A 20132-nucleotide genomic window follows, 5' to 3' on the forward strand; every position below is an offset into this window, starting at 1 on the left:
ATTCACTCAGAATCCACTCTGTTAATTGTCTTCAGGGTGTGATATGTGTTAATATGATTCTCAATCCTTCATTTACTGACCTCTCAAAAGCAAAGGTTGGGCAAGAGCACTTCAACGGAGTTCTGTAAAACCATAGAGGAGGTTGATTGAATAAATAAAGAAAAGCTACTTTCAGTGGCAGGAAGGTTATTAACCAGAGGGCAATAGGTTAAAGGAAATCTGTAAAAGAAACAAAAGGGGAGATGAGGATAAATTATTTTTCACATTGCATTGTGATCTGGAATGCAATGCCTGAAAGAATGATGATGCTAGGTTCATTTCACTTAGGAAAGATGATATAAATGACTAAATAAATGCAAGCTGGAGGAACAACACCTCACTTTCTGCTTGGGGACCATACAGCCCTCCGGACTCAACATTGACTTCAATAATTTTAGGGCCTGAACTCTCCCATGTCCCAGTCCCCTACCCCACACACACCAGACCTTGTTACCACACAGCCTGCCATTGCATACCCGCCGTTGTTCATCACTAACATTCCCATTAACATCTATTTACCCTCCTCGCCTGATAGTGAGCAACTCCTTTGTCTGTCCAACTGTCTTTCTCTCTCTTTGGGCTCTATCCTATCGTTCACTCCCTCCCCCACACACCTCCCTATTTTCTGCAGAGAAACTGACGTTTTACCAGCCACCATTAGTTCTGAGGAAGGGTCACCGGACTCGAAATATTAACTCTGCTTTCTCTTTCAAAGATGCTGCCAGACCTGCTGAGCTTTTCCAGCAACTTTGATTTTGTTCTTGATATAAATGACTAGATGCCAGACAGAAATTTGCATGTCCATTGGAAAAAGCAGGAGAGGTAATCAGCATTGCCAATTCATTTCCACCTACCTATGGTCACCAAGATCAACTATTCTCCCTCCCGGACTTTCTAAGAACTACCACTTTGTTTGGCTGACTTTCTTTTCCTCTGTCTCTGTGGCCTTTCTACACCGATCCGCTCACTCGCCACCTTCCACCACATCGACCCCCCCCCCCCCACCTACCACCCTCCAACCCCCACAATGCTGGCATCAGCATATATACCAACTAGTCCTCGCTCTTTTTAGCTGGGTAGAAAGGTCACAACACTTGAAACATTACTATTGCTTTCTTTCTGCACAGATGCTCCCAGACCTGCCAAGTTTCTCCAGCAATTTCTGTTTTTCTTTGAAGTGGTTGCAGTGTACCACTGTGGTTCATTTTGCAGCTCTTTCTAAAAGCAGGGGCAGTTAAGATTGCCAGATGGTTACCTCTTTTGTTGTATCATAATTTCATGAGAAATCTTAACCATTTTTTATGGAAGTGGGATCAGGGAGAGAGTGATGCAATGTGTGGTGTCATTTATAAATATATGCTTAAATAACACACAAAAAATCTAAACATGAGAATAGGACTTTTGTATTCTTCAACGTTTTAGCATTTATTTTCCTTTGCTCCTAGAAATGCATAAACACCCGCTTACCACCTACTACCAAGTTGCACTGGCTGTACTTGCACTTTGCAAACAAGGTTACGCTATTCAGAAGGGTGATATCAAAATTTTTGCACAAGCTGTAATGAACAACGACCTCTCTTATGGAGGACAATTCTCTGTGGGTAAGTGAAACACGTCAAAGAGGGTAGGTAGATGGCAGACGCAGAAGTGGTGGTGAGATGGATGGAGGGATCAAGAGAGACAAAAACTGACATGGAAACGAAGAAAGAGAGAGGAAGGATAGAAGGAAAGGGCAAGCGATGTGGGAACAAGATAGAGAGGAAGACAGGGACAGAGAGAGACAAAATAAGAGATGGGGAAGAGACAATACAGAGAGACAGTGAAAGAGACAATACAGAGAGAGAGAGAGGGCGAGATGCTAAGAAAGGGAGAGAGACAGAGAGACAAAGAATGACAGAGACAGTTTGGGAGATGATGAGTGAGATAGATATATGGAGAAAGAGAGAAGATTGGGATTGGAGAGAGAAATAAAAAGAGACAGTGAAAGAGAGTGAACCAGAAGAAAGTGAGCTAGAGAAAAGAAGAGAGAAAGAGACTGGGGGGGGGGGCAGAAAGATGGGAAGACAGAAGTATAGAGAGAAAGAGTCTCATGGAGGGCAGAAAGACGTAGGTGCAGGAAGAGAACACTCTTCAGCACCTCAAAACCTGGTCTCTGTTTTCCAGTTAACCAGTCTGTCCCTCCTTGAGACATGGTCACGTTAGCCCTTGAAACCAGCTGTTTCCCGAGTAGAAATGTGCTGCCCAGTGCCATTGAACTAACCTTTGTCTTCTCTTATCAATTGCATTGTTCCACATGTAAAACTGGTTTTCCTGGGAAAAAAAAGAGCAGTAACTTTATCCTGTTTGTGGTTTGTGGTGTCCTGTTGAATTGGTATCTCCCCGCTCTAGACAGACATTGTGTTGCCCTTTAATCAATCTATCTCCTGTCGACACGAACTTTCTGGACACATTTCTGTTTCTCTGCTAGACACGGGTGCTATGGCTGCCATGGCCTTCAACTGTCTACAGGATTCCTACAAGCCAACTAACACCATCGAGATAGCCTTGAAAAAACTGACCATGCAGATTTTCTGCGCAAAACATGATTGCGGAACAATTGGAAATATCTATAGCACTGGCCTGGCCATGCAGGTAAGATCCATACTGGAATCATTGGCAACAGCAGTGAGCACACAGTGAAACATGAGGGGAGTAAGGAAGAAGAATTGTAAATGCTGAAAGAAAGCAACGGAGAATTGGTAACAGGAGCTTAGAAAGAGATGATAGGAGAGGAAGGGTGGGTGGGAAGGAGGAGACAAAGGGTGAGTGAAGGCAATGGGTCAAAAATTAGGAAAAGAGGGAGCCTGTTAGAGAAAGGGAAAATGTGATAAGAGCTGAAAGGTGTGTGTGTGTGTGTGTGTGTGTGTGTGTGTGTGTGTGTGTGCGTGTGTGTGTGTGTGAGATTATGCAGAATAAGCAAAATGACAGTCTGAGCTAGAGGAATGAGAGACATAGGGAAGATACCGCAAGAGAGAGAGATAAAAAGAGACAGAGAGATGTCGATAGAAATGGTTAAAGAGATGATGATGAAAGAAGGAAGAGAATTTAACTGATGGTATATGATTGCACAGGGACAGTGAGAGACCGAGGTAGAGAAAGTGAAATAGTTTGAAATAGAAGGAAGAAGGGAAAGACAGTGACGTGAAAAAGAGTGTCCCAAAGGGCCTGGAAGGGAGAAAGGATGAGAAAGACAGATCAGAAGAGATACAGAACACCAGGGGAGGATCAGGGAAATCAAGGAAGGGACAAAAGTTCAAGTTCTGGTCAAAACTATATATGGAAATCAACATTATACACTGTGTGCTGTCTGGCTTAGCCATTCTAAACAAAAATGTGAAAGAACAAAACCCTTTTGAAAATAGTCAAACTAAGGTCAATACAGATGAGATCGCTACACAGTGATTGTGTGGTCTAGTCAAGATATCTAGTTATTCCTCATGTGGTTTCAGCAATGTCAATGGAGACCAAAGCTGTGTACAGTGCTCCTTGTCTGGTCTCACTAAGTGCAAAGCAGACCAGTGAGTACATAGCAGCCTGGGAATGGTTTATTCATGGTTTAATTTAACAAATATCTTCCATTTTAAATCAACCTCAGCAATTATTGTGCTTTATTAGAAAAAAGAAGTCAATGAGCCTTTAACCTGGAGCAGAATTCTTCAGCGTGTGGATGACACTCAACAAGAATAATTTTTTACATTGTGGAAGGTAGTCTTTTGTTCCGCTGAGGGTTGCTTATGTGAGAGGTAAAAATGGAAATGATGAACAATGTGGTTGCGCTAGCAACAAAATGGTGGGCAGTGGCATGCTGGTATTGACATTGGATTATTAATGCAAAACTCCAGCCAAATATTCTTGCAACATGAACATAATAAATGGTGGAATTATGTCATTAAAAACAATAGAAAACAAACTTAAATAAGACTTGCTGAACAGCCAGCATGGAATGACTGTTGTTAGAATCTGTCTAGTTTCCTCGTGCCATTTTGAGAATGAGATTTACCACCCATACCGGATATAGCATACATGTGATTCCAGACCCACAGCACAGTAGTTGGCTCTTAACATCTATCTGATCCAACTGGGATGAACAAAACCTATGGCTGAGCCAAAGTAGCCCAAATAGGGCCATAGGGTCATAGAGATATACAGCACTGAAAAGACCTGATGGTCCATCTCATCCATGCTGACCAGATATCCAAAATAAATCTGGTCCCATTTTCCATCATTTGGCCCATGTCCACCTAACCCTTCCTATTCAGATGGCTCCACCACTTCTTTTGTTAGCTCACTCCATTTGTGCACAACCCTCTGAAAATGTTGCCCAGTGGGTCCCTTTTAAATCTTCCCCCCTCATCTTAACTGTATGCCCTCTAGTTTTGGACTCCGTCACCTCAGGGAAAATACCTTGTCTATTTACCCTATCCATGCCCATTATGATTTTTATAAATCTCTACAAGGTCACCCTTCAGCCTCCGATGCTCCAGGGAAAATAGCCCCCGTCTATTCAACCTCTCCCAATAACTCAAACCTTCCAGCCCTGGCAACAACCTTGGGAATCTTTTCTGAACCCTGTCAAGTTTCACAACTTCCTTCCTACAGCAGGGAGACTGGAATTGCATACAGCATTCAGAAAGTGGCCTAACTACTGTCCTGTACAGCTGCAATTTGGCTTTCCAACTCTTATAATCGATGCACTGACCAATAAACGCAAGTCTTCCAAACATCTTCTTCATTATCCTATCTACCAGTGATACAACTTTGTAGGAACTATGATCCTGCATTCCAAGTCTCTGTTCATCAACAGTCTCCACGATTTTACCGTACAGTGTTTAAGTCCTGCCCTGATTTGTGTTTCCAAAATGCAGCACCTCACATTTATCTAAGTTAAAATCCATCTGTCACCCCTCAGCTCATTTGTACATCTGATCAAGATCCTGTTGTGCTCTGAGGTAATCTTCTTCACTGTCCAGTACACCTCTAATTCTGGTGCCAACTGTTTCCCGTAAACTAAGAGTAGTAAAAATGATGGATAGCTAAAGAACCTTTCCATATGTGGTGAAGGAATCTCTTCAGTCAAACCATATAAGTCTTCCATGTTTCTTAACAACAATACTGTTTGACAGTTCTTCTTTGACACTTATCCCAAGTCGCTTCATGTTCCAAAATAGCCAGTCTGAAACACTGATCATTTATTAGGACCTTCCAGGTCACTAAACAGGCATCATGCACATTTGTATCTAATTAATTGCTTTGAAAACTCTGTATGCATATTTGAAGCAGTGACAACATAAACAGACATAAGATAATCCACATAATTTTAAAATATTTAGCAGCAGTCAAAATAAAAAAATGACCATCTCTCAGATCCTTAAAAAAATAATCTGGATCCAAATTATAATCTTCACATTAAAAAAAGAGCGCGGAGCATCTCTTCCTTTCTTAGGAGCATCGTAACAGGAGTAGGCAATTCTTCACCTTGAAGCTGTTCCACTGTTCAATGATTGACGTTTGGCCTGATTCTGTTTACCAACTTTTGGTTCTTATCTCAACACTTATGCTTAACAAAACAAACCCCTTCAATTCACCTTAGGGCTTCAATTTAAATTTCACAATTGATTCAGCATCCACTGCTATTTGAGGAAGACAGTTCCAAACAGCCACTGTCCTTTGTGTGTAGAAATACTTACTAACATCTCTCCTGAATGGCCTGGCCGTAGTTGTCACACTATGTCCCCCAGAATCCCCATGCAAATAGTTCCTTTTTACTTGCCCTGCCTTTTCCTGTCAATACCTTGCAGAGTTCAATCAGATCACTATTTAGCCTTCCGTATTCCAGAGAACACAGGCCTAATTTGTGTAATGTCTCCTCATAACAACCATTGAAGTCCATGTATCATTTTATAATCTCTTGTCATTACTTAATCCTCAAAATTGATATACCCTTGGGTCATATCCTGGGATGTCCATTACTCAGCTGCTGTGGCTAGTGAAGTAATCAATACTTCACTTGTTGTGAGAAAAGTTATTTCCAAACATGGTTGAGGTCAAATAAAGGAAATGTTGAGTATTCACTTAGTAAGGGTTATCGTATCATAATGAGAGGTCCGTAGCTGATTGAGTATATTGCAATTCCTTATTCTGTCCCTCTCCTCTTTCATTCACAGGCTCTAATTGCTAATTGCCAGTTCATCCCATTCCCTGTGTGGAACTGTTCAAACACTCAGGAGAAAGTTGAGGAAAAAATCCAGAAGGGAGCATTCTCAAACTCGGAAATGGCTTCACAGATCTTGCCACCTCTACTAGGCAAGACATACCTGCAGGCTGGTCAAGAGGGCTGTGCTGGAGTGATGGGTAAGTTAAGTCTGAACTATTTGAATAAGGGATAAGACAGAATATTTGATCCTCGTGATTATTAGTTCCTCATTTGGTTATTAGCCAGAAGACACAGCTTTCGTTCTGTACACTCCATTGACTCAATCCCAGCCTGACATCCTTTATATAGCAGAGATAATGGGAACTGCAGATGCTGGAGATTCCAAGATAATAAAATGTGAGGCTGGATGAACACAGCAGGCCAAGCAGCATCTCAGGAGCACAAAAGCTGACGTTTCGGGCCTAGACCCTTCATCAGAGCATCCTTTATATAGCCATTGCTGAGGTAAATGGAAGTGCAAAGAGAATGCTATGCCGTTGGAGTGTCAGTATTGAGCGATCACTGCACATTTGGTGAGTTAGTATCGATTATACACTTAACTCTCAGAGGGTTCAGTACTGTCAGTGAGTCAGTGCTAAAATGAAGCACTGAACTAAGCTCAACAACAAAGAACTGCATTGTTAATTGGTGAATACCAAGAGAATGATGAATAATTAGAGCAGCATTGTTGAGGGAACATTGGATTATCTGAGGGCCAGTAATAAAGGGAAACTGCCAAGTGCAGAAGTAAGAGAAGGTTGTACATCAGAGAGCTCACAGAGTGTTTGTTTCTGAATAAAGGCCTTGCTACACTGCATTCTCAGTTGGTGAGTGCAGAATCAACGTGGCACCATTGATCTTTTAGAGCTGAGTAAGTCTAAAAATATTGGATGGTCAACAGTGCTAGTGAGCTGCACTTCTGAGGAACGAATGGGGGCAACACTAATAGATCTCCACTCTTGAAGACGGTCATCAATGACTACTATCTACAGAGCTGAGGGAACAATAAAACGGGAACAGTCTTCTGCTGCTGGGTTAGCTCTGATGGAATGCCATACCGTGTAAGATTGGGTTTTAAAGGCAGACTGCTAACTTGGGCATTAGGTTTGAGTGAACACTTCACCATGAGAAGGGTAGTGCTGAGTAATTGCTCTACTGTCAGAATGTCCATGCTAAGAATGCTTTGCTCTTCAATGGATTTTGCCATGAAGAAGCTCTGCAATATCAGTGTGATAGGCAAAGGAGCTGGACCGTATGAGCTCTGCTTTGTAGTTTGTGTGATCTTCTACAGACAGAAACAATAGTTATGTTGTTGGACAGCAGTTTATCCCATGATGTTAGGCCATATAATTCAGTCTTGGCAGCACCATGTGACTGTTAAGAAGAAATGAATTACTTCTTTCTCATTGATTTTGATCATTTCCAGTCTTAGTGGGGCACCTATATTATTTATAAATGATCAGTGGAGGGTTGGAGGCTGGAGGATGTTACAGAGAAAGAGAACACTTTCTGTGTGCAAAGTAACATAAGTGGAGGCTTTTAGGGACTCGAGGGGCATGCGGAGATTACAGAGAAATGGAATTTTGTTAAGGATACAAAAACCCACAGAAGTAAGGATGATTGTAGGCACTGGAATTGGTTACTCAGATATGGAAAGTTTTAGCAACTGGGTGAGGCACGTGGAAAGGGTAGAGTTGTCGGGCTAGCGGATGTTGCAGATGAATAGAAACAGATCAAAAGATGCTGCAGAGATTTGGGAATGTTACAGGAGTTGAAATTAGTTAAAGAGAAGTGGAGAGATGTAGACCATTTCTAATGGCGATGTTTGACTGTGTGAATCAGTGCCTGATTCATATACCTTATGTCCACATTGTTCTGACACTGAGACAACCAATCACATCACAACATAGTGATAACAGGGTGTAGAGCTGGGTGAACACAGCAGGCCAAGCAGAATCAGAGGAGCAGGAAGGCTGGCGTTTCGGGCCTGGACCCTTCTTCAGAAGTATGACTTAACATTCCCCAAAGTTGACTCAGTTGTTCACAATGATACTTTTTGAAAAGCCAAGCAGCATTAGGCTTTGTGAACAGGTACTTATGAGAGACTAGGGCTATAGCTAAACAAAAGATTTATCAATTTATTAAAATCATACCATATTTAACAGAACAAAGCTAAGCCACAAGATAATCTGATCAATTTATGATTTAAACCAAAGTTTCTTCGGTTTGGGCATTCTGTGACACTGTGAGACGACAGTATCATCACAACACCTCCTGATGTAGGCATTATTTCACAGTTGTTAGGCTTGGAGTTACTGCTAAAATAGAGGGGTTCTTGGGCTGCTTTTCCAACAATTTAGACCTGCCAAATTGACATTCCAAGTTCTTTATATTGGTATTATGCGATTTGTTGAATTCCAAATGGTTTTCCCAAACATGGCTAGCAATTGTAAAATTCTCTGAGCTTCTGCAAATCCTTCTCCCTTTTACGTTTCTGTCATGACTTAGTCCGCTAACTTGTCTTCACTACATTGGAATGCCATTCTGTTCATATTTCTTAACTGCAGCTGGAAATTGGGTGCGGTAACTTACTTACCTTACAGAATTGCTTTCTTCAATATCTTATGTCTGGGTCCGTTTTAACTTGTTCTACACACGCACACACACACGCACATGCAGAGACACACACACACACACACACACACACAGACACACACTAACACACACACACACACACACACACACACACACACACACACACACACACACACACACACACAGTTAAATCAGAGGGACGGAATAAATGAAATGTAATCGAACACTTCACTGAAGCTGTTGCCACAATCCTTAATCTCACGGGTGCACGGGATTGCTTCTTGCTTGGTTTCTGATGACAACAAATGCATGCAGACAGCTTCTAGAGGGCTCTGAGATTAGTCATTTAATTCTTACAACTTAGATTATATTTGCTGAACTTTTATTAATTTAGAGCACAGCTGGGAGCAGTCAAGCTATACTGATGTAGCTTTCGGAGGCACAATCCCTTTGATTTAAACATAATCCCAAAAATAATTCAAACACGCATCTTTCCCCTTTAGACTGGCTGCATCCACATGAAGTCCCAGTTAGAATTCAAAATCTTCATCAGTTTAAATCCACTCAGGAGCTAAAGTTGAATGGAGAAATTTTTAACTGGAAGCAACATGCAATTAATAGTTATGCTGGGACTTATAAACAAAATACAGTTGTTTTCAAAAAGAATCTGCTGTCACAGTCTAAAGGTCATCTTTAGTTCAAACCTCACTGTTCACAGCTCCAAATGGCAAAAAAATTAAACAAAAATCATAATGAAATGGCAGCAAGTGTTCTAACATATTGAATCCTCTTTTGTTTAGAAACCCAATCAAAGGCAGAGATGAGCAATGACAGAATGATTGCTGTGGTCTACACTGTAACTAATGCGACATTTTGTAGAAATTCATGTAATCATTCCGTTCATCTGACTGTCACTAAAGGAATAAGCCTTTTCCAAATTATGGAAAAAGCAAAAGAGAAAAATCCAGATTACTTTCGGTGAGTAACGTCAAGCATTGCCATGTAGTTACAAATACTTTTACAAACATGTCATTGCATTGTGGACGATTGTATGGGATGCTTTATTGGAAATCATGGTGTTGAGAAAAATGAGCTTTGGGATGGAACAAGGGAAGGGAGGTCTTGAGGTAAACAAGGTTGGGTGGGGTTGAGGGATATGGTGGCAGATGGGTTCAAGGTTGAGGAATGAGGTGAGTGAGAGGTGGCGAGGAGGACATTAATAACTTTCTGAATTGACTGCTAAATACATTGGAGAAGGAGGAGAAGTTGTAAGTGGGAATGGAACTTAAATGGGAAATCAAGTGGAAATGAATGGTTGAAATGTCCAATGAAATATGCATGGTTTGGCACTGGGCATTGAGTCTGCTTGTGGGAACGGATGGTAGCTTCTAGATGATATGGAGGATTGAGTGATGACATCATAGAATCCCTATAGGGTGGTAACAGGCCCTCCGGCAAACCATATCCTCCCCAACCCTCAGAGCATCCCACCCAGACATCCCCCTATAACCCACCTAATCTACACGTCCCTGAACACTATGGTCAATTTACATGGCTAACCTACCTGGCTTGTATATCTTTGGACTATGGGAGGAAACCCACGCAGGCACGGAGACAGTGTGCAAACACCATGCAGACAGTCACTCAAGGCTGGAATTGAACTCAGGTCCTTAGCACTGTGAGGCAACAGTGCTAATCATTAAGCCATCATGTTGCCCCAGCATGGTGATCCTTTTCCATGTCACTATTTTCAAGTTCAAATGGTTCTATTGTTGAATTTGAAATATTGGAAAATCATTCATGAATACAACACAATTAATGACCTCAATGTGGGGTATCACTTGGCAAGTGCATAATGTGCAGCCTAATAGAACAAATACTTCCCAATCAGCACTGCATTTCACAATGAAAATCTCATTCTCTCTGATGACAATTGACATTCTTCACAAAAAAAATGGCGTTTCTTGAAAGGAAACTCACCAACATGCAATGAAAACCTTTCCATTCTTATGAATTAAGGACAGATTCAAAATCAAAGCTAATACATGATCAGTGGAAACTCCCATGACTCAGTGAAGACTTACCCACACTCGATGCAAGCTCATTTTCTCTCTTTGGAGCCTGACTCCTTCTGTGGAAACACCTTTGCACTCCACAGAATCTCACTCATCCTCAATAAAATGTCCGTCACATTTAGTAGAAAGTCATTTATATGCAATGGAAACTTACTCTCACACAGTGAAACTAATGGCTTTCACAAAATATTACTTTTGCGCTGTTCAAAATCACTCCCACTGAATGGGCACGCTCTCTCATTCAATGAAAACTCACACTCAGTGTAAACTTACATACTCAAAGGAAATTCATTTGTATGGAATGGGGACTCAAGAAACACGTTTTTCTCTGCACAGAAATTCACTCAATGAACCTAACTTTTGGTTAATGGGAACTTGCTCGTACTCAATGGGAACTTCTTCATACTTAATGGCATCTTGCTCAGACTTGGCAGAAACTTACTGACACTCAATGGGAACATACTGATACTTGATAGAAACTCACCCACATTCAATATGAACTAATCTAATCGCAATGAAAACTCACTCACACACAGTACAAGTTCACTTGCATTCAATAGAGATTCATTCAATGTCAAAGTAAACATACACTAAATAATCATTCACTCAAGCAATGGAAGTTCATTGACAAATCAATGAGACTAAAATCACAATGAATGAAAACTCGCTCACACGCACTACTAACACACATACTTTATAGAACTCTTTGGTATTCAATGAAAGTGCAAATCCATTGAAAACCCACTCACATTCAAAAGAAACCCATATGTAAATGAAAAAAATGCACTCACATTCAGCGGTAACTCACTCATTATTGACAAAAACTCACTCATGCTGAGTGTAACCACACCAATGCCCTAATTAAACTCACTCTCACTTAATAGAATGTCTCAGTCACAATCAATTAACATAGACATAATTACAGGAACATAGTTACACTCCATGGAAACTCATTATACTGAATGGACGCACATTTTCACTCCATGCAAATATAATTCCTTTTCATTTACATGAAACTCTGTTACTCTCAATGGAAGCCCAGTTGCCATGAAATGGCAAATGATCAGCCAATGTCTAGTTTCTTCCACTCAACAACTTCGTGTGGTAGAGATAGAAGAATTATGCAGGTATTGGGGAGTTGGCTGTGGTGGGGGTGGAGGGGTTTGTGGAATCACTATTTGACTTTCACAGAGAGAGACTGTGAGGGAGACAGAATGACAGAGACAGACCAAGGCACAGTGGCAGAGAGTCAGCTAGGAAGTAAGACAGAAAAAAGGAAGACCGATGAAAAGGAAAGCAGGGTGAAAGATAATCAGACAGAAACTTTGGAAGAGAATGTGAGAACGTTATTAAAGAGAGATAGACAGTGATGAGGATGGACAAAGAAAACTGCAGGATAAGAGAGACACACCGGATACAGATTCCAGTTTAAATATAAGCAGAAGAGAAATAGAAAAAGAAAGGAAAGAGAAGCTGAGAGAAAATGCATATATTTGAGATAGCAACAGAATCAGATAGAAATGAACAGTGAAAAATCTTGATAAAAACCAAAAGAACTGCTGATGCTGTAAACCAGGAATAAAAACAAAAGTTGCTGGAAAAGCTCAGCAGGTCAGGCAGCATCTGTGAAGAAAAATCAGAGTAAATGTTTCAGGTCTGGTGACCTTTCCTCTGAAGGGTCTGTTCTGAGGGTCACCAGACCTGAAACCTTAACTCTGATTTTTCTTCACAGACGCTGCCAGACCTGCTGAGCTTTTCCAGCAACATCTACTTTTGTTTATGAAAGATCTTGATATTGAGACGATTTCCAGTCTCTGCCTATGTAACTGTGCAGAAGCAGTGTTTGGCTGACACCATGCCCATAGACAATTCATGTTCAGGAATCTGTTCCCTGTATCCAGTAGATTATGTGATGTGTGAGCATCCCTGTGTTTGCCACTGGACCCATCATTCCTATATATTGTTATTGTTCTCCTGATTCAGATTTGAGTATGAAAAGACTTCCTTGGGCTTCTTCATCACCAGCATCGCTGGAGTTCCAAGCAAAGCTCAAAAATGGACCTATTGGCAGTTTCTGAATGGGATGAAGCCAATTCCTGTTGGTAAGAAAGAAATTGTGCGCCTCTTTTTTACATCACCTGTTGCAAGATGTGAATGCCCAATATTAAGGTGTAATAAAGTCAAAATCATTGCCATCAATTCAGTACACATCAGATTTCATGCTGATCAATGTGATAAATTAAGATATGAATACTTCTGCTCATGCTGATGGAGGGATGCATATTGGTCTGGACACTTTGAAAATGACTTGACATACACTGACTACTGGGATACTCCTACAGAACAGTCTACCCCATGTATAGGCAAGATAGCAGCACAAAAAATTCCATAATGTTGATCTGACAGTATGGAGCTCTCTCGGTCATGATCATCTGACAATGCAGTTCTTCTGTCAGCATTGATTCCCTAAAATTCTAAAGCTCCCTCAGTACCCACACTTTGACAGTGCAACTCTTCCTTCGAACTGCTCTTCTGACCTTGCAGAGCTCGTTCAGCTGATCCTTGTAGAGTGCATTGATCCTCTTATTACACAATTCATTCAATTCTGCCCATTTCATATTGCAGTGCTCACACAGGGCTGAAGTTTTGAGGGTACGACACTCCTTCAATATAGTCCTTGTGACATTGCAGTCCTCCCTGAGTATGAAACCTCCAAAGTGGAAACTGACACATCGGCCCAACAAATCCGCACCAACCCTTACAAAGCCATCCCACCCAAGCCCGTCCCTTCCCTGTAACCATGTATGTCCCGTGGCTAACACATCTATGAACACTATGGGAAAATTAGCATGACCAATCCACCTGACTTACACATCTTTGGATTGGGGGAGAAATCTAGAGCACCAAGAGGAAACTGACACGGAAACAGACATGGGGAGAATGTGCAAACTCCACACAGACAGTTGCCCAAGAGTGGGCTTGAATCCAGGTCAATGATGCAGCATGATGCACCATGACGTAGCAATGCTGACCACTGAGCCATCGATCCACCCCAGAAGTGCAGCACTTGTTCAATACTGACATTCCAGGTTGCTCTGCCCCTTTAATGTGCAATGTTCTGTTTCCCAATGTTATTTTTTCCAGTGGATGTGTGTTGCATTCTATTCTACCCCCGCAAGACTATCATGAACAATCATTATCCATTCTGCTGAAGTTAAATCCTACCAAAATCAGATTTACCCATTTATTTATTTTTTCTCTTTTTAGGTGTTGAACAGTACAGACCTTCCAATGGGGAGCATATCATTGCAAAACTCACTAAATATTGATTCATGATTGAGTGAGCAGGTGGTGGAAAAATGGTCTGAGACCTTGAGCTAGTGTATATCAAATAAGTAGGTGTAGAGTGTTTCAAAAGAGTTTCTTTTGTCTATTAATCAAATAGCGTTGCACGCCGACACAAAATAGACCTCTTTATAATCTAAACAAGTATCTGTGACCCTGACATGACCCCCTCTGACCCTGGCATGATCTAACTGTGACCCTGACATGACTGCACATGAACTCTGATACAAATCTAATATTAAACCACTGCTAACCTGACACTGACCCAACATTGGCCCTGATATGAAACCATCTCAAATCCAATATCCCACTTGGCAGACTTCCCATGACTCTAATATGCCAGCCTCACTTACCAGTCAGGGCACTTACATCATCAGGCGAGGTTGCAATTCAATTTTGAGCCCTATGGCAGACACCCTGACATATTCCCAAACTGATCATGGGCTTGTCTCGACATATATAACTCTATCAGGACCCCAGATGACAGTAAACCGCAAAGACCTTGAACTCACCAAAAGCCATGCAGATTTGCCTTTGGAAGATTCAACAGCTCTGAAAATTCACCAGAAAGCCTAACACGGCTCCTAAAGTATGTATTTTTTGATTATTACTTTAAGAGTGCTTCTGTTACCAACCCCCTCCTCTGGGGCTTCAATGCCAAACTATGATGCTATTCTTGACAGACATGTGCAATGCTGTATCTTTCTGACGAGTGCATCATACGAATGCTAACAGATGGAATAATGATAATCAACTCGGCAAGTGAGGGGGACTTCTGTTCACTAAGTGATAACAATAATAATCTTCAGGAAGGAATTAGTTACATACTTGAAGGGAAGGCATTTGGAAGGGAAGGTTAGATGGAGTCTGGCATTGATTCCCTTGACATATCGAAAGAATGATCACAAGTACAAAGCTTTGAGGGACCTCCATTAGTGCAGAGCAAAATCCATGACTCTAGCAGCAAGAAATGCCAACATAGCTATAGACATCTCATCTGTCTACTCAGAGGGGAAGAAAAAGGCGATAAAATTGAGATATTTTTACATGGAGGCTGATGAAGGTGAAATTATTCTCCTTTAAACAGATGCAATTAAGGGATTCCACATAAGTTGTTTATTCCTAATCCCACAAGGTATTCATCAGGTGAATAAAGAGAAACTGTGATTTGACAAAAACATGTGAGAATTCTGATACCAGGGGAGCAATGTAAAATGAAATACACAACTGAACAATAATAACCATTGAAAATGCTCTCTTACTGTGTTTGTGATTTATCTTTCAATAGAAAAAACACAATAGCAAACCATGAAGTTAAAAAAAAAACACACAGGAGTGATGATAGAGAGTAAGGTTAAAAAAATGTAAAAACCAGGACCTCAACAAAGGTAATCTCTGGATTACTTCCAGTGCCATGTGCTATCAAGGGTAAAAATAGTAATATATGGTAGATAAATTTGTGGCTCAAGAATTGATGCAAGGAGCAGGGTTTCAGATTATATGATCATTGGTATCTTTTCTGTTGCAGAGGTGACCTGTTCAAGAGGGTTGCACCCAAACTGGAGGGCAAGCAATGTACAGGAGGGCAAATTTTCTAGTGTTACAAGGGAGGGCTTTAAATAGGTTGGAAGGGTGTGGAAGCCTCAAGAGCATAGAGGCAAATGTGAGGATGGAAGGAGATACTGTAGTCAGAAATAGCAAGTTGAAGAGACAGGTCCGGCTGTAACATGACAGGGAGTGAGGAATGCCTGTTGGATTAATTTGCACTGACTTCAATGCAAGATGGCTGACAGGTAAGGCTAATGAACTCAGGGGGTGGATAGGTACGCCGGACTGGGATATTATAGTAATTCAAGAAACATGGCTAAGGAAGGGACAGGATTGGCAGCTTAATGTGCTAGAGTGCAGGTGCTTGAGGTGGGACAGAGGTGGAGGAAAAAGGGGCAGGGGCGTTGCATTTTGGATTCAGGAGAGTACCACAGCAATGGCCAGAGATGAAATGACTGGGAGATCATTCAGTGAGGCTTTTTGGGTGGAGCTAAAGAATAAAGAAGTGATGGTGACCATACTGGGATTTTACTATAGGTCTCCAAATAGTTAACGAGAATTAGAGGAACAAATATGCCGGGAGACTGGGGAGACTTGCAGGAGTAATAGTGTTGCCATAGTGGGGGATTACTTTTCCAAAAATAGACATGGGTTGCCACAGTGTTAAGGGCATAGATGGCATGGAATTTGATAAGTGTTCAGGAAATTTTCCTGAAACAATAGAAAGAGGGTCCTTTTCGGCAAGGGGGCAAAAATATGACCTATTCTTGGGAAAGAGGGCAGGACAAGTGACTGAGGTGACAGTGCGGAGGGCTTTGGGACCAATGACCAGGTACAGGCAGCTAGGATCAACGGAATCCCTGGCAATAGAAAGGAGATACAGGAGTTTACTGAAGAAGAAAATCAGAAGGGTGAAAAGCGGGCATGAGATGGCTTTGGCTGAGAAGATTTTGGCATATACAAAGTGATTCTTTAAGTGTGTTGAGGGAAAAAATGAATGGCTAGAGAGAGAATAGGCCCCTCAAAGTCCAATGCTGACATGTTGACAATCAAAGGAGATGGGTGAGGTCCTCAATAAATGTTTTATTTACCATGGAGAAATACTTGAAGACTTGGGGATGTTAGTGATGATATCTTGTGAAGAGTCCATATCACAGTAGAAAAGGCATTGGAAGTATTAACGTGTATCAGGGTGGATATATCTCCTTGTCCTGACCGAATGCATCTAAGAATCCCACAAGAGGCGAGAGAAGAAATTGCAGGGGCCCTATCTGATATATTTTCATCATCATCAGCTACAGTTGAGGACTCAGAAGACTGAAGGATATCAAATGCTGCGGCCTTTCTCAAGAAGGACTGCAAAGAAAAAAGCTTGCAATTACAGACCAGTAAACCTCACATCAGTGGTAGCTGAGTTACTTCAGAAAATTCTGAGATAAGATACACATGCATTTGGAATGAATGTGCTTGATTGGAAGTAGTCAGCATGGCTTATGGTGGCATGCCTCACGAACTTGTTGGAGCTTCTGAGGAAAATTTTGGGAAGGTTGATGAAGGCAGGGTGATAGACATAGTCTGTGTGAATTTTAGTAAAGCCTTTGTTAAGATTCCACATGGCAGGCTGCTCTGGAAGGTTAGATCATGTAGAATCTGGAGGAAACTGGACACACAATTGGCTTGATGGTAGGAAACAGGGAGTTAATGGAAGGGTGACTGTCAGGCTGGAGGCCTGTCGGGGTCAGTACTGGGGCCATTGCTCTTTGTTATCTATAACAATGTTTTGGGAGGGATTGTACAAGGCACAATTAGTGAGTTTGCGAATGACAATCAAATAGGCAGTATCATCAACAGAGAGGAAGGTGATTAGAAATTGCAACAGGATCTTGATCAGATGGGAAGTGGGCTGAGAAATGCCAAATGCAGTTTCATATATATATAAGTGTGAACCTCAGGGTGAACTTTTTTACACAGAAGGTGGTATGCATATGGAATGAATTGCCAGCAGAAGTGGTTGAGGCAGTGACATTAACAACATTGAAAAGTCATTTATATGAATACATGGATAGTAAATGTTTAGAAGGGTATGGGCCAAGTGCGGGGAAATGGGGTTAGTTTGGCCAGCATGGTCCAGTTTGGGCCAAAGTGCCTGTCTCTATACTGTATAACTCTATGACTCACATTGAGTCCATTTATCATTAATAAGGACACCCACAGTTATGGAGTCTTTAATCGCAGAAAATAACCCAGACAACAACATCTCCTTTGCATATCGTTCATGTGTCACTTTCAGAGCAGACCTAATATTGGTTGGCCACCTAGGCATAAACTCGAGAAGTAGTTGTCACAGGACTTTTGAACATTGGCAGTGAACTCCAAAAGGTCTCATGGCACCTTGTCAATTATAGGCAAGGAAATCTCCTGCTGATTACCACAGAGCACAGCCCTTAAGCTCATGTCTCTGTGTTCCTCCATCTTGACAGTCAGTTATAGCAAGTACTGAGGGTGGCAGAATGCACTGTGGTTAGGGAGGACTTCAAAGTTCAACAGCAAGAGAGGTTTGGCAGCAGCATTGCTGACTGAGTCAGTCAAGTTCTAAAGTGCAGAATTGTCAGTATGGGTATTTGGTACTTTATAAAAGGACTGAGATTAAGAGAGAAAAAAAAAACACAGAACGTTCTTATTCACTTTCTCACCAAACTGCATCTCTCAGATGCATCTGGCCATGACATTACCATTTGGAATGTCCACCCAATAACACAGTGGAATCAAAACCGCATGTTCAAAGTGATGACTCCCATCATTGTCTTGAGTTCTCATTAGGCTGGGGCGCCTTTTGCTGGGATGTAAGCATTTGAGGGCTGATGTTACAGAGGTTTACAAAATCATGAGAGACTCAGACATTTTAAACAGCAAAGGTCTTTGCCTAGGGTAGTGGAGTTCAAAGCTGAAGGACATAATTTTAAGGGGCAAAGAGAAAGACTTCAAAGGGTCCTGAAGGACAACCTTGTCACATAAAGGGAGCTTTGAGAGTGGGATGAACTGCCAAAAGAAGTGACAGGTACAGTTACCAGTTGGAAAGTTTCAGAGGGATATCAGCCAAACGCAGGCAAATTGTACTAGTTTAGTTTGGGAGAACTGGTCACAATGAAGAGTTGGGCCATATAGTCTGTTTCCATGCTGTGTGTCTCTGTGACTCTATGAGTATAATGACTGCTAAACTAAATATTAAAGACTTTTAACAGGTTTAGTAATTCAAGGCTTAGGCTCTAAAAGATGCTGTGAGCCATTAGAAACAACATGATAATGCCACAACAAAATATGCAGTTTGCCCAATAAACAGATCAGATCTAAGCTCTGTAGCAATAAAGTATCCAGTGGTGAATAATGAAGGACAATTAAACAACTCACTGTTGGAGGGAGCGAAACAAATATTCACATCCTCAAGGAAGAGAGATACCAAAACATCAGTGAGGCATACAGGCTTCATTGCACAGGGTGTGCAGTAGGAAAATTGGACATTAGCAAGATGAAGAACAAAATCAGAGGTTGCTGGAAGAGCTATGCAGACCGGCAGCATCTGTGAAGAAAAATCAGAGTAAATGCTTCGGGTCTGGTGACCCTTCCTCAGAACCGAGTTTTAGCAAGTACCTGGTCAAATGCCAGGAGTGACAGTGAAATTAATGTCTACAGACAAAAGGAATGATTGGAATGGAAGTCCCATCAGTGAGGGGAACAGAACTTTTTCAATGTAGGCATGCCTGGGAGAGATGAGGCAATGATTTAAATACTAAATAATAACCAGAATAATTGCAAGTGTTGCAAATCAGGTATGAATAAACAAAATTAGCTTTATTTGAAGTCAGAGTCTAATAACAACATTGAAGAAGCTGTTCCAGAAACTGAAGTGTATGTTCAAGCTTCTGTATCTTCTGCCTGAAAGAAAACAGTCAGAGGAGCGAGGTCGAATGGGCCTTTGATGATGTTCGTAGCCTTTCACAGCTAAGAGCCATGTAAATGGGAGAGGGCCTGGGCCTGAAATATCAGCCTTCCTGCTCCTCTGATGCTGCTTGGCCTGCTGTGTTCATCCAGCTCTGCACCCTGTTATGCATGGATGGAAGGTTGGCAACCATGATGGCCTGGCTGTGCAGTTAGGTACGGTCCTGGGCAAAGCAGTTGCCATACTCGGCTGCTATACACTCAGGTAGAATGCTTTCTATGCTGCATGTGTAAAATTTGGTGAGGGTCCTTTTGGACATGCTGAATTTCCTCAGGAAACACCGAAGGAAGAAGAGACATTG

General features: G+C 41.5%; 1 protein-coding gene across 2 annotated transcripts in view; it reads left to right on the forward strand.

The window, feature by feature from the left end:
* LOC125448539 (transcobalamin-1-like) overlaps positions 1–15536 on the forward strand; it is a 30019-nt gene extending 14483 nt beyond the window's left edge. For both annotated transcript variants that reach the window (XM_048523904.2, XM_059641299.1), the window contains 6 exons: positions 1485–1640; positions 2507–2670; positions 6243–6429; positions 9667–9844; positions 12925–13043; positions 14209–15536. In XM_048523904.2, coding sequence (XP_048379861.2) covers positions 1485–1640; positions 2507–2670; positions 6243–6429; positions 9667–9844; positions 12925–13043; positions 14209–14270 — 866 coding nt within the window. In that variant the 3' untranslated portion in view covers positions 14271–15536. The remainder of the gene's footprint in view (positions 1–1484; positions 1641–2506; positions 2671–6242; positions 6430–9666; positions 9845–12924; positions 13044–14208) is intronic.
* The last annotated feature ends 4596 nt before the right edge of the window (positions 15537–20132 follow it).

Source organism: Stegostoma tigrinum, chromosome 41, assembly GCF_030684315.1.
Source record: "Stegostoma tigrinum isolate sSteTig4 chromosome 41, sSteTig4.hap1, whole genome shotgun sequence".
In the NCBI taxonomy this organism is placed as follows: domain Eukaryota; kingdom Metazoa; phylum Chordata; class Chondrichthyes; order Orectolobiformes; family Stegostomatidae; genus Stegostoma; species Stegostoma tigrinum.